This window comes from Colias croceus, chromosome 1, assembly GCF_905220415.1.
Source record: "Colias croceus chromosome 1, ilColCroc2.1".
NCBI lineage: Eukaryota > Metazoa > Arthropoda > Insecta > Lepidoptera > Pieridae > Colias > Colias croceus.
In genome coordinates this window covers 6,955,875-6,971,132 of record NC_059537.1, presented here as the reverse complement: position 1 = coordinate 6,971,132, position 15,258 = coordinate 6,955,875, and the positions used below count along the sequence as shown (strand labels likewise).

General features: G+C 33.6%; 2 protein-coding genes across 4 annotated transcripts; one reads left to right on the top strand and one right to left on the bottom strand.

Moving 5' to 3' along the window:
- Positions 1-2,461: 2,461 nt before the first annotated feature.
- Positions 2,462-6,097, top strand: LOC123699963 (probable very-long-chain enoyl-CoA reductase art-1). The gene is made up of 5 exons (XM_045647063.1): positions 2,462-2,693; positions 2,772-3,133; positions 3,216-3,432; positions 5,013-5,205; positions 5,559-6,097. The coding sequence occupies exons 1-5, from the start codon at positions 2,688-2,690 to the stop codon at positions 5,684-5,686; spliced, it is 906 nt and encodes a 301-aa protein (XP_045503019.1). The 5' UTR covers positions 2,462-2,687; the 3' UTR covers positions 5,687-6,097.
- Positions 6,047-13,948, bottom strand: LOC123698039 (cilia- and flagella-associated protein 57). 3 transcript variants are annotated; one of them, XM_045644665.1, is made up of 22 exons: positions 13,884-13,948; positions 13,651-13,800; positions 13,227-13,506; positions 13,031-13,147; positions 12,552-12,709; positions 12,151-12,263; positions 11,747-11,852; positions 11,235-11,376; positions 10,959-11,163; positions 10,651-10,868; positions 10,427-10,575; positions 9,936-10,350; positions 9,717-9,857; positions 9,507-9,647; positions 9,279-9,422; positions 8,971-9,202; positions 8,673-8,866; positions 8,293-8,389; positions 7,718-7,887; positions 7,356-7,535; positions 6,771-6,965; positions 6,047-6,218 (listed from the first exon to the last, which is right to left on the bottom strand). In XM_045644665.1, the coding sequence occupies exons 1-22, from the start codon at positions 13,946-13,948 to the stop codon at positions 6,105-6,107; spliced, it is 3,726 nt and encodes a 1,241-aa protein (XP_045500621.1). In that variant the 3' UTR covers positions 6,047-6,104. The 3 variants fall into 3 exon arrangements, with proteins under 3 accessions (XP_045500621.1, XP_045500687.1, XP_045500740.1); XM_045644731.1 differs by lacking the exons at positions 8,293-8,389; positions 13,227-13,506; positions 13,651-13,800; positions 13,884-13,948 and adding an exon at positions 8,505-8,601 and having other exon boundaries at positions 13,031-13,182; XM_045644784.1 differs by lacking the exons at positions 8,293-8,389; positions 13,031-13,147; positions 13,227-13,506; positions 13,651-13,800; positions 13,884-13,948 and adding an exon at positions 8,505-8,601 and having other exon boundaries at positions 12,151-12,258; positions 12,552-12,762.
- Positions 13,949-15,258: the final 1,310 nt, after the last annotated feature.

Sequence of the window (15,258 nt, the reverse complement as noted above, 5' to 3'; positions counted from 1 at the left end):
ACCATAGAAGCTTTTCTTTTCGAAATTATTTTCTCTTTCGATTTTGATAAGTCTCGACGACGCCGTTGAATTACTTACGTCATTTAGCTACCTCGCCTCCCTATCTATTAGCAATTTGTGCAATGCACGCGCTCTATACTATTGTGATACTTTAAGTGTATAATATTATGTTGTTGGTTTTGGTATCATTAAAATAAATCTGGTGAGTGGTGACTCCTTAGATCATTAAGTAATGGATAACACTCACAGGCGCTTCCCCTTTCGCCGAGGTATAAGATTATTCGAATCGAAAAATCTTATGCTTTCATAAAAACTCATTTCACAAAATCACATCAAATACATGCAAACACATCAAATAATTAAAAAGATGGAATAATCTTTCATTTGTAAGTATTTTTATATGTTTTTTAAGTAAATATCTATTTAAATGCAATTTCTAATAATCGTCGATGTATCGTTTAGCGATATGAAGTGGATATGAACAAGACAAATAATCGAGTCATGTTTACTCGATCATTGATGCAGCCCCACGAGACTATCATGGAAAGAAAATATACAAATTTAATCTTTATAAACGAGATAAAGTTGAATTTAAAACGTGATAATGAACCGCATTATTTACGAGACTATCTTATAAAGAAATACAAATTTAATCTTTATGCTCTAAGAGATAAAGTTGAATTTAGAACGTGATATTGAACCGCAGTCTCACGAGACTACCTTGGAATGAAATACAAATTTAATCCTTATGAACTTATTGATAGAGTTGAATTTAAAAACTCGTCGCTTAAAAGGTCGTAAATTTTTACGACTTTCGTGACACAAATTATTTTTGTGAATGTGTGATTGTGTTTCAATAGTGTGAGTTACCCTCCCCGCACCAAAATCAGCAGAAAGTTTAGTTAGAACATTTGCCAGCGTACTCCATCCATTACTTAATGATCTAAGGGTAACTCTGCTATTATAATAAATTATCTCGTTCCATAAACTAGATAGCAATGAATCCACAGAATGAATCTAAAAGGCCCTACTCACGGTTCAACACAACCAACAATCTGCTGAAACAATTTGTTGCAGTCGCGATTGAGCGTTCTCTACTCACGATTCATCCAACCCTCAATCTGATGACACAATTTCATTCCGCGATTGCTTGCCACAACGTGTGCACGTCATGTTGATGCCTGGCCTGATGCTAAACCTCAACGCAATAATACGCGTTATTAATGGATATACTAATTTATGAAATATAATATAATTATCTTTGTAAAGCTTGTATTTTTTCCAATTTTATTGATAGATTTCAAGGGCTATAAAGTATAAACGGCTATAAAATATAAACATCTTCCTCAAATATGTAAAAATGTCTTTCCCGCGTTTATCTCAAAACCGCCATTTTGCGATTACTGCGCAGCGCGATTGAGCCGAGATTGGAGCAATCACAATACTATATAATGCCGGCTCCACACTCGCGCCGCGAAGGCCCGCGAAGGCCGCGAACCGCGAGTGTGGATGGTTTCGCGACATCGCGTTCGCGCTTCGCGGCGTTCCCCGTCCGGTGGCGGTTTTTTGGTCCGCTTCAAAGGGTTTGCGAAGCGCGAACAAAGCGCGAACGCGAACGCATCCACACTCGCGCTGTGTTCACAGTTGTTCCGAATTACGTATTTTATGTTTTAAAAGCAAACATAATTTTAGTGCATAATATTTTTATTAATTCTCATATATTCTCATTTATAAATTCTCCTTAACTTGTTTTTTGGACTTTATAAATGCATAATTGTAATTCGCTAAAGCGCACAATGTCAGAGCAGCAGCAACTTCCACGTCCATTTTAGTCAAATGCGCGAACGTTAATGCGAAAGGTCGCGAGTGTGGAGGGCTATATTTATCGCGGCATGTCAATGCGCGAACGAGTTCGCGGTTCGCGGTTCGCGGGCGAGTGTAGAGCCGCAGTCACGTTTCAACACGCACACAATCTGCTGAGACAATTTGTCGGGTTGCTCCGCGCCGATCCAATTCGCAACATGTTGGGTTACGCCCCCAACGTGCCCTCAACTATACTATTCACGACACAATCTGTCAGCTCACTGCAGATTGTGTCAACAGATTGTTACTGAAATTGAATCGTGAGTAGGCTACTTTAGCCCTTGGAAAAAAGAATTAAAAAATGTTTTTGTCAAGTGTCAACTGTCAACACGTATGATATTATGATGATAACACCCACAATAACACCATTGAATGCTTTACCTCACAGCTCATAGAGTTGAATTTTGTTCGAGAAATCAGAAATAAATCGAAATTCGAAGTCTCATTTTAATTTTTGACGTCACTTTGACGTTTAACTTGCTTTTGCGTAAAGATCTATTGTGGATCTATTTCAAATTTATAATACCTACTACGTCAACGATTATAACGAGTTTCGGTCATAGTCCGCACCGCATATACATTATACTCTTTGGTCCGCACTCTTTAACACGATTTTCTACATATACATGTAAGAAGTGTGTGGTCATTTGAATAGTTTCGTTCGACCTTTGCCTTTATTTGTTCAATCAGCGTACTGCGTTCAGTAGGTACCGATAGCGTATTCTATGCTATAGTAGCTATCTGGTAGCTATTTATGCCAGCGTTATTGACAAGTGCGGTATATTAACTGTAAATTTCGCACAAAATAATAATAGTGAAACGGAATGGAGGTAATTAAAACTTAATAAAATGGTAATTATTGAATTAATATTTTTTATATATTTTAAATAAATACAATCTTGTTTTAGATTGAAATATTAAGCGTCGCCGGTTCGAAGCCGATCGGAAAAATAAATGTCAATGATAACGCAACCATAAAAGATGTAAAAGATAAAATTTATAAGAATTTGAAAAAGTCATTATATCCAGAGCGACAATCTATAAAATTAGAGTCCAAAGGAAGGTCATTGAAGGATGAAGCTACATTAAAATCATTAAATATTGTTAATGGGGCTAAACTTTACCTTCAAGACCTAGGTCCTCAAATATCTTGGAAAAATGTGTTTTTGGCTGAGTATGCTGGACCCTTATTTGTTTATTTGTGGGCTTACCAAAGACCTTGGATTTTATATGGAGAACAAAGTGCCCCGGCACACTGGTCCGTTCCTAGGTATGTGCGATTTACATTCATTTGCATTATTAGTTACTTACCTCATATTAACATTGTGAATTAACATAATAATTTATTTCAGCATTGCTGCACTCTGTTGGTCAGTGCATTATGCTAAGAGATTGTTCGAAACATTGTTTGTGCATCGTTTCTCGCATGGGACTATGCCATTGAGGAATTTGTTCAAGAACTGTTGCTACTACTGGGCCTTTACATTGTACATTGCATATCACATCAACCACCCCCTGTACACAGCACCTTGTAACACATGTGTGTATGTTGGATTAGCTGGTTTTACCGTAAGTATGATTAAATTCCATCTTCCACTAGCTGCTTGTTCCCAGTCCATCTTTGTAATCCAAATAGACATCCAACAAACTAAATTATTTCAATTCATTCTCGAGTTGGAATGCAACTAGACTTTTATTTATGAATACTAGATACAGTCATTGATTATGGCTTGTTAGCTCAACAATTAAAGCATACATTTTTAATAAGCATACATATTTATAATTTATTAATATACAGTCATTCAATTTGGTTGAATAGTAGGTACTAGATAAAAATAAATTTAACAACAGCTATATAGTTGAATATAACATAATCTATACTAATATTATAAAGCTGAAGAGTTTGTTTGTTTGTTTGAACGCGCTAATCTCGGGAACTACTGGTCCGATTTGAAAAATTCTTTCGATGTTAGAGAGCTCATTTATCGAGGAAGGCTATATACCATCACGCTACGACCAACAGGAGAGGAGCCACGGGGGTGAAACCGCGCGGAGCGGCTAGTATGTTATAAAAGCCATAATTCATAATTTAGGATTTCTTCTATGTGATTGAGCAGCAAACAAATGGCCAACATATTATTATTTTTAAATTTATATGTAACATAATGTTTTTCAATGTGCCTTAGATATAATATGCATGTAGAATAGGGTACAATTAACATTTTATTTGTGTGTAGAGTTAAATATGTACTTACAAAATATCTTAAATATCTACATTTAATGTAGACAATATATGTATATTTAAATTATAAATATTTGTATGTCCGTTCAAGAACCTTGATTAAATTTTTAAATATTTAAAAGGCTTCAACCTTGCATACCTAAAGATAAACAAGCTTTACAGATTTTATCCATATTAAGGAAAATAAGAAAGTAATAGTATGGGCAGGAATCACAATTTGCTAAATAACTACTTATATCCTTGATGTTCTTTTTGACTTTATTTTTATATTATTTTTAATAATTTACAATTTAATTGAGACATAAGCTAAGCAGAACATATAATATCTAGATGCAGAACTGGTCCTTAATGTAATTTTTCCCTTACTAATTATTTGACATTGCTATAATTTGCTAGAATGTTTTTTACACTTTAATTTTTTCAATTATTGTATATGCAGTGGTTTGATTTCACTTATAAACAAAAAATATGTACTTATAAAAAATTCAATGTAAAAATTGTTTTCTACATTTGACATTGTAGCATTTTTATTCATCACTGGTTGTACTCCTAATAAGTTTGGTAAACAATGTATGGGTTAAACAACTTATGGTAAGGTCACTATATTGACCATGTATAATTCCATACTTTGATAACACATAAAAAATCATTACTTGAGTACTGACTTGTTTTTCAAAGTCAAAGGCAACTCTTGTTTTACAATTGATTGGGGTATAGCAAAATGATGACAAACATATTATGTATTGATTTATTTAATCTAAGGTTACATCCATACCTTTTAAGATCAAAAACTCTTAACCTATTGACCACCGAGCGGCCAGATCCGACTGCGACACAATAGATTTTCTATTGTGTCTGTGATTCCAGGGCCTGATGGGTTAACCAAGCAATTATTCAACCATTTCAGATCTGTGAATTGGGTAACTTTAGCATTCACATTTTGCTGAAGAACCTGCGACCCCCAGGCACTAAAGTGAGACGCATCCCTGTGCCCGACGGCAATCCCTTCACACAGCTGTTCAACTTTGTCTCCTGCCCTAACTACACCTACGAGTTTGGATCTTGGCTCTTCTTCACTATTATGACGAAATGTGCTCCAGGTAAGTCATTGTTTTTCTAATGTTTGTCTCTATTAGTGTAAATCTTATGTATTCAATTTTTCCTATTTTTAAATATGTATGTATATGAGACAGCAGACATTTAAATAAATATTCGCCCATACAGGTTGAATTCAGTTTCATTAATAAATGCAAGTTTAATTTACGGTAAAAAATAATGAAGATCGTACTTATTGTGGATAATAAGAATTGAAGGTGAATTGTGTTCGAAAAAAAATGTTTTTTTTTTACATTCTTAAAGATTTTGAACATAATATGTACACGTATATTAGGTATAATAATGATGTAAGTATAAATTATCATAATCATAATATGTGAATATGTATTATTTTCAGCTGGAATTTTCGCAGTGGTGGGTTTGTACCAAATGTCAGTTTGGGCGCTCGGCAAGCACCGCAACTATAAGAAGGAATTCCCAGACTATCCTAAAGGACGCAAAGCCATCTTGCCTTTCATCCTTTAAGTAATGGTCTAACCAATAGGAGCACAAGTGCTTTGTTTAATTATAAAAATAATATATTTCGTTAGGAACGCGTTGAAGGTTAACAAGTTTCGGTAATTATAACGAACGTCACGTTTACATAATTTAATGTTAATCCAGTAGGTGACGGTACTCTTGTACGCGCGTGTTACATGTAGTTTATTTAAATGGTGAATGTTATAGGGATTTTTTCTTATTTTTGTCTAGTAAAAAATGCTAATGAGAATGAATAATTGCGCTCAATTATGTTTCTTTCGTATGATTATGTTGATTGTTAGTAAAAAACTTTGATGTTGCAATATTATTTTTTTATGTATATGATGGGTTATATGAAAACAATAATTAAGGTCATATTCAAATTTAATATAATATACAAGGATAACAGCAAGAAAACTATAGTTTAATTAACGTTCGCACCAGGTCCCTCATCTTTTTCCGGTTCATCTAAACACCGCATTTTCCCGAGCAATCTTTCATTTTCTTCCTTAAGGGCCACAATTATTTCCTCACGTTCCTGAAACATGTTAAACATAAAATCGTTATAATTGAATATTATCCGGTTACCTTATTTCATAACAGGCATAAGAAAAACAAAAATATTACATAACGATGAAATCAAAGTTATCTTAAGTCACAAGGAGGACATTTGCGAATAATATTTATCACTGTACAACATTATCTTTAGGTATCAATATATGTAATTACATGATCAGCGTAGTAACACTGCTGTGGTCATTTTAAAGGTCTTATCTATACGTGCGAGTGAAAACCACTAGGACACCACGTTTCTGCCATTATCTAATACCTTAGTACTATTAAATGTTGGTACAATATTTTTATTTAGACCTATTAAAACTCGTAGGTCTGCTTCCTTGTTTACTAGATTATGAGCAATCGAGGAAACTGTATAATGAAATAATAACCACCCAAAAGTTGCTTTATTACAAAATACTAAATAATTTGTGTATGTACTTGTCTATACTATTCATGATGTTAACATCTTTCAACTCATCTTTTTATTCATATTTATTTTAATTATTTCGGTTATTTCTGGAAAAAATTTTACCTCAATCTTTTGTTTAAACTTTTCATCAAGTTTCTCTCTATCTTCCGTGACATGTTTCAATTTAGCACGTGCTGTAGCGGGCGGTATGTATCTCGCCGAGAGACCGAGTATAGATTCCATTTGAAAACATCTTGTGCGGGTAGATTTTAATTCCGTGCGTAAGTTGTTGATTTCCGTTAGAAGAGTACAATTCTCCTGAAATATTGGAACGATATTTTATCCGGGTTATAATTTATTTATAAAATAACACTTTATATTCTATATATAAAAATTAAAAATGAATCGCAAAATGTGTTGGTAAGCGCATAACTCGAGAACGGCTGAACCGATTTGGATAATTCTTTTTTTATTATATTTCTTGAAGTACGAGGATGGTTCTTATGTTGAGAAAACGTAAACATGTACCACGGGCGAAGCCGGGGCGGACCGCTAGTATTCTATATTTATATTTTATACGTAGTACTAAAATTATTTGAAAAAAGTTCTAGAAATATGCATGAATTCAGGAAACATTCCTGGCGGTCAATGCCGGGTCAGCTAGTTAACATTAACTAAATTAAAATATGCGTGAAATAAATAACTAACGTCCATAATTTTTCCAATGTCACTTTTAGATCCGTCAAGGGATTTCGATAGTTGCATTTTTAAAGCAGCAACTTGCTTCTCGAGGTGGTCGCGCTGTCGGTTGAATTCACGTATCGCCTCGTCTTCTGCTATGCGACTTCTCACAAAATCTATATCCTCCACGTACTTATGGAATAGTTCCTGGTACAAAAAAATAAAAAAAAATATGTAGTGATGTAGTGATAGTAAAGTCACGTGATTCGAATGTCATTTCGTTGTGAAAGTGACACATCGATTTCTCGTGAAACGTAAATTAGCTAACGTTGCTTTGCACTTTTATTAATTAAAGTTGGATAGAAAGTTAAAATTATGAATTTATTAACCTTAACATTCAATTTTAATTTCATTGGATCTTGAAAATTCGCCGTCATGTTGTGAAGGTCGATTTTTATTTTCTTAAGTGTATTTTTCAATGTTAAATTTCTTTCCGCTTCCGTCACGAAATCTTTCTTAGCCGATGATAATTTTTCATTCAGCTGACTGATTTTAAGCTCTGAAATTAAATTGAATGATATTATTAAAGTGGTAATAGTCATATGCTTATTATTATTTATTATTTTTAATTTTTTAGTTTACTGAAACATGAATAGGTAAACTAAAGATTAATATCTACTACTAAAAAATTTAATAGTGTTTTTTTTACAATAAAATTCATTTAAAAAATAAAATAGGTAGGAAAATGAGGAAAATACTACAAAATTATTAAAGAAGTATATCAGCATATAATAGAAAAAAATGAGGTGGTTATGTCTACCTACATGTGATATTAAACCTATGCTAAAAGTAAAGTAATCTGTGCCTATGTACCTATGTATGTGCCTATCAAAATTTTAAATGATTTGTGCGCAATAATTTATAACAAAAAAATTACAACTGAAATAGTTGAAGTTTATTTTACCACGGAAGGCCTTTTGCTTTAGTAGAGTTTCTAACGATACTTCCAACTCTAATATACGTATTTTTTTCTCTTTGATTTCACGTTCTAACGGTGCTATCTAAAGAAACAATTAACAAATAATTGTCAATAAAATATTAAACAGCTGTAATTTTTTTATCAAACGGTGACCAGGTGATAAACTAGCTTTTAGTTGCGTTCATAGAACTTCATACCAAGATCATGTTTGACATTGAGTAATTTTAATTCTTCATTTTCCATATCTTCGATTTGTACTTTTAATTCTCGTATAGTACGCTCTTTGGGCTCTATCTACGTATCGAAAAAAATATAAATATTCATCTATAAAGTTCGAGAATAATTTCGAAAATAAAATATCTTACCTGATTTTTAAGCTCTGTAATTTTAAAGTTCAATACGAATTTGTACTTTTCCAGTTCTTGCTTTTTACGTTTTAGTTCGTAAATCCTTTTTTCTTTATCTTGAATCGTATTATCTCTTTCTGATATTTCTTTCTTTAAATCAGCGACATCTCTTTCCAGAGTAGAGATGACTTTTTGAAATTGTTTGTGTTCGGCTTTAATACAAATTAAAAAAAATAATTTAGATGCACACCAAATATTATAGTTAGGTTTATAGTTAGGAATAGTTACTATAAACATTTAAGATAATTTTCTTTACCTTTTAGTTGCAACACTTGATGCTTAAACTCATCAATTTCTTTGTTTGCAGAAATCAATTTTTTCTTCATAAGCCCCGTCTCTCCTTTGAGCCTCACATTTGCGTCTTTCTCTTCTTTCAGTTGCACTTCGTAAGCAGTTCTAATTTCTATGATTTCACGATCAGCGTCCTCTTCGATGGACGATTTGATTGTTTCATGTTCCTTTTTTTCCATATCAGCTTGTTCTTGCAGCTAAAAATACGGTTGAATAAAGTTTTAATAAACATAAATCTATTAATAATGTTGCAATTTGTTTATTAATGGATACCTCTTGTAGAAGCAAATCTTTTTCCTCTAATTTTACTTGAAATGAATGATTTAATTCACGTAAAGCTTGTCTTTTACTTTCAGCTAATTCTTCTAATCTTTGTTCATATTCTTTTCTCATTCTTGCCGTCTTATCTTCTAAACTCTGGAATCGTATAAGATCAAGAAAATAAGCGAATTCACAACAATAATACAATTACGTTATTAATATGGCTTACATATTCCTTACCTGATATCTATCATATTCGCTGATAAGTCTTATATTGAAGTCAGCCTCTAAAGCTTGCAATGTTCTTTCATGTCCAGACCGCAGCTTAGCAATATCTTGTTGTATCATACCAATTTCGTGAGTATGTTCATTTTCCATTTGCTAAAAAACAAGGCCACTTTTATCTAAAGTCCTGAACGCTCTAGAATATGTATATGGGTTTAATTATACCTCATTTTTCTCTTTAAGTTCTTCAATCGCTGCGCAATACCCTTCGTGTACTTCTTTAAGCTTTTCAGCCTGCGTTGCCTCAGCTTGTCGAAGTTGATATGTGTGTTCTGTTTCTAACTCACTCATACGTGTGCTGAGCAACTGTAATATAAATGTATTCATTTTAAATCAGATTGTTCTCAAATAAGAACAATACTATAGGATTTCAATAATACCGACATTAATACTATTGATCTTCTCTTGTAAATCCTTTTTACTGATAAGAATTTCCTTGGAGTATGCAAAATCTTTATCCAGAGCAATAGCTCTGCCGTCCGCATTAGTTAATCTCCATAAGCAGATAGAAGAATCTTCCGCTACTGAAACTAATGTCTGATCATCATACGCTAATGCAATGCTTGTTATTTTCTTGTTATGCATGTGGAATTCGTTAAATATAGCTTTGTCCAAAAGTGGCAATTGTACGGCAGTCACGCCACCGGATCCTCCAGTGATAAATAGCATTAGGTCCGAGCGAGAGAGTATTATTGTGTCAAGTCCACATCCGATAAGACTTAGGTTCCTTCTTATTGTGTTGGCGCCGATTTCTTTTACTTCACCGTCACTTCCCACACCATACGTAGTTTTTCCGTTACTGAGACAATAAAAATAATTAAGTAGTATATGTCTTATAAAATCAATATATGCAGAAACACAAAGATCTCTATTACCTGTTAACTGCGCATGCACTAAATTGATTAGTTTTTAAAATAACCTCTCCAACTCGTTGGCCTGAGGACATGTTCCATTCATAAACTGCTCCTTCAGAGCCACAGGAAACTAGCGTTAAATCATTTGCAGACCACGCCAGGCAAGTAATCTAAAAAAAAGTATTATTTACAGAAATAGCGATATGTATTATAAGTAATGACTACGTCGTGATACGTGTACTGACTTTGCCATTGTGACCTTTTAAATTGTATACATTTTGAAAAGAAATTGACGAGAATACTTGAATGATCTGCCCATTAACAGCTGCGAACATGTGCCCATTTGTACTGAACTTTGCACGTTTGCAATTGCGTATTGGAAATTCTCGCATCACTTCGAAGTCGTCGATCAACACTACCATAAATCTAAGTTTATCGGAGAATCCCACTATTGCAAAGAGTCCTGAAATAAAGCCAGTTTTATAAAAGTATACATACACAATTAGTATAGGTATGTAGCAAAAAAAAACCTAAAATAAACGTAAACAATTACCAGAAGGATGCAACGAGACACAATGGATCTCCTCCTGATAGAGTTTAATGAGCTCTACGTCGTCTGTCATATAGTTCCATATTCTAATACTTTTATCCTGTTCACCAGACGTCATGAATATCGGCTTCCATGCGCACATTGAGAGCGAATTGATACTTCCGTAATGCATTGCTGGACCGAGCTCGGTAAACGCAATTTCTGGATTCTTCACACAACAAATTACATTTAATTCAATATTATATTTGAGTATTATATTGAATTTTTTTTTTACAATACCTGCAGCATATGTTGTCCAAATAATTTAACATAATAAAGTTGTATTCTCAAAGTTGTTATTAATAACGTCTCTTGATTAGGATCTATTGCTATGTGCTGAATAGCATCTAGTGGAGACCATAATGGATGTTCTCGGGTATGTCTGCAGGATTATAGAAGTGTATATTTTTATTAATTCAGATAAGAAGAATATTTATTTCACAATACAAACGAGTAGTACATATTATGATTTGTATAAGTATTAACTCGAAAAAAGAAGTGACATTTTTTCAGAGCGACACATTTACAGGTGAGTTTTTCAAATAGACTTGAATAGTAGGTAATTTATATTAATAGCGTAAAATACTAAAGGCCTATCGAGACCAGAAATTTATGTAACAAAATTCATCGTTATACGGGAATCAAACATCGTTATATATACGATAACGAAAAAAAAATTGTTGATAATGAACAAATTGTTAATTAATATCGAATTAATGGTGATTTTATACCGACTTTTTACTATCACATACTTATAGGAATTTCTGGATATACGGAAGAGATTTCTTTTTCTCCAATGGTGAGGCGTTTCCTTTTCGAACATGTGTACGTAACCTGGCCCGCATGCATACGCAAATCCTGAAAGAAATAGGTAAATGTTTTTTAATTAATAACTTTACAATCTTACTTTTTTGCAAAATGATGATCTTAAAAAGTGTTTTTAACATTTAACCTTTACAAATGACTTGCATATAAAATTTATTTAAATTGTATTGTAACTGTACATTTCAGGTATTCCAATTTTACGCTTAGCTTGGTTTTATGAACTGTACATACCGCTACTACGATCATTTTTCTTTACTTTATATAAATAATTAATACATTACATACACTTATAGTTTACATAGTATCAAAGGGATCGGAAAATAAATTGAACCTTTAGGAAAATTAACGAAACACGTAACAGGGTGTGTATCGGTGTGAGTCGAGCCTTGGTCGCTGCTACTCTCTTGCTTAGTAGAAACACTGGTCTTATCACCTTCATCTGCTCTGTAAAATTATGTATTAATTTACCACTAGCATAGTAAATTATGAAATTTCAAGTGGCTTAAGGAACAAGTCTTGTGTCCATGTCATCTATTCAGTACCGATATAAATTAATAAGTAATGCGTACTTCGAAATTTGTTCAGGCAAAAGTACCCTATCCTTATACCTGAATATTATAAAAAGGATTAGGTGCTTTCAATAAAATTTAAATGAAAACATCGGCACTACTCGCTCGAGTAACATCCCGTATAAAGGCTTGGAAAATAGATTAGGTAACAATATATTCTTACTCAGCTTCAACCTTCTTAAGAGACATTTCCGTAACATCAAATGCCTGGAAGATACAGTTCTGCCTCAATTCACCGTTCTCCACCATCATAATAACTCCGTTATCCGTTCCGAACATTATGCGATCCGGCGTTAACCACATGCAACTTGTTATGTTTATCTGCTTATAAAAAAATATCTTAGTTCACTCATATAACTGAGCATTATATGTGCTATTCAAGATAATACAATACAAGTCTCAGGTGTAAATCAATCTGTCCATTTATGTTAGCTTTTATAACGGGGGATCAAATCGAATTAGTAATACAGTGTTAGATCTCAAACCTTCCGGACTTGTGAATCTGTGTGATTGAATACATTTACATGTTATAAATAAACTAACATATTGTAATAACGATATTATTCAACAATTAAAATCTAAGATAAAACTGCTTGAACTGAACAATTCTATTTGTCGTATGTAGTATCTAGTTTGACTCACGTTTTCTGCTTTACACCAACCCCACTGACGCCATACCGTTTCGGATACGTTCATGATACGAAACGTGTAAGGTCCAGTTATAACAACAAGAGTGGCATCCGCAGGATTACATTGCACCTATTTAGATTTTAAATAATGAAAAAATATATAAAATCTGAAAAGAATAAGTACTCCAAAATACGAAAAGGAAACTTACGCTTTCAACAATCCCCTGACCACTAGGGTTTTGCGCTTTAGCATGACTTTCTACTTTACCCTTATCCCAGTTATAATAATATAAATACCAATCCGGCTCGCCTGTTATAGCGACAAGGTATTTAGAGTCAAACGTAAATTGCACACAAGCAAATTCCCTTGCAGTTGAATTTTCGAATGGTACGGTCAGTATTTTTCGCCTCTTATATGTCGTTAAATCATAAATTGTTATGTAGGGTTTTTGCCCCTCTTCGGCTATTTCATTAAGTGCGAGCCAACGCCTAAAATCATCAATTTAACAATGATCGCTTTCTCGGAAGTTACGTATAATGTTTAGATACCTATCTAAACCTTGATGTAATTTAGGTAGGTACGATAAGATTAAACCATTAACCACAACTACAATTTTCATATCTACATCCTACCTGTTAGGTGCTAATACGAGGGATTTGATTGGCTTGTGTTTGTCTTGGAGCCTAATGAATTTCTGCTTCTTTTGTAAGTGATTATGTATAACAATCACTCCACCTGCAGGGTATATTATTTCCGAATCTGTCAAGTAATGTGCATTGTACCTAGAAGAAAAATTAGGCTTTCCATTTGCGTCAATAGGTAGGTATATTAATTACATTATTAATTACGGAATGTGTTATCTTACTGAATGTCAGTGCGTAGTCCATAAAAAAATCTTGCGGAAATGTTTGGCGGTGTTGTTACAGCCATATCAATAAATTATAAGATAATAAAGAAATAGTATAGAAAACAATCTTCACGTCCAAGATATTTCAAGACTTGATTATTTGTTTACGTAGTTTCCATGGTAGCTTTCAAATTTTCAAATGTATTAAAAAGTAGGTCAATTATGCGATATTGTATATTTAAACCAGTCTCAGAATAAAGGCGAAGAAAATCAAGAAATTAAATATTTTTTTTAAATCTTCTTCTCTAATATATATAAATCTCGTGTCACAATGTTTGTCCTCAATGGACTCCTAAACCACTTAACCGATTATAATAAAATTCGCACACCATGTGCAGTTCGATCCAACTTGAGAGATAGGATAGGTCTTATCCCGGAAATCCCACGGGAAAGGGAACTATGCGGGGTTTTCTCTGAAAACGCGGGCGAAGCCGCGGGCGGAAAGCTAGTAATATAATAAATCTCTCATCATTATTCATTACCGCTATTTATCAGATTATTTCCTACCTATTTTTTAGGAATATATACCTACCTAATTATAAAATAAATGGATATACATAAGCTCTTCATAAGCTAATGGACTTTTGAAACACTACTAAAGTTAATATCATTAACTAATACATCTTCCCGATTGCGTGTCCACGTGTCATTTAAATCACGTAAGAGTTACGTGGAATTGTAATAATTGCTGCAAGTTCCATTTTAATCGAGAGTCCTATTGAAAACAAACAGATATATACTTATTTGATATTCAAATCCATAAAAATGTGAACTTCAAGCAAAATGCGCATCATTTATTCCGTGTTTGCCATTTAACTCGAGTCTATATTATGATTGGTGCTCAATGTCATCTGTAGTAGAGCATCCCATTCCATCCCATTTGCAATTTCCGAGGTAAGTCGCTGCTTCCTTTTGTAGCACACGCTCGAGTCTTCTTATTAACTCATCTAGCCACTAGCTAATCTTTGCACTTCACTTGGAATTAAATTACCTATATAATATAATCAACACAGGTACCGGAAATAGGAAAGACATTTAGTATGGAGCTCTGACTTCGTCGATTCAATCATTGAAAATAAAATATATAGGCAACTCTAACTACCTATGTGTGTGAAGTCCCATGTCCCCGTAGTGGGGTAAGGGGCAGATGCATTATGCATAGATCTGTTTCACTGATCGATTTTTCTTTAGGGACAAGTAGGTGATCAGCCTTCTGTGTCCTGACCAGACCGAGACATTTTTTTTTCTTCGTCTCCACCGGGAATCGAACCCAGGACCCCTCGGTTCTACGCTCACACGTCAACCACCAAGGAGGCGGTCCTAACTACCTATA

Excerpts from the sequence above, each read along its gene's own strand:
- LOC123699963 (XM_045647063.1), top strand. Across the intron at positions 3,433-5,012 it reads TTGGATTAGCTGGTTTTACC|ATCTGTGAATTGGGTAACTT; the intron begins GTAAGTATGATT and ends CAACCATTTCAG. Across the intron at positions 5,206-5,558 it reads TATGACGAAATGTGCTCCAG|CTGGAATTTTCGCAGTGGTG; the intron begins GTAAGTCATTGT and ends TATTATTTTCAG.
- LOC123698039 (XM_045644665.1), bottom strand. The coding sequence starts at position 13,948 with ATGGCTGTAACAACACCGCCAAACATTTCCGCAAGATTTTTTTATGGA. Across the intron at positions 13,507-13,650 it reads CTCGTATTAGCACCTAACAG|GCGTTGGCTCGCACTTAATG; the intron begins GTAGGATGTAGA and ends TGATGATTTTAG. Across the intron at positions 10,351-10,426 it reads AGTGCATGCGCAGTTAACAG|TAACGGAAAAACTACGTATG; the intron begins GTAATAGAGATC and ends TTATTGTCTCAG.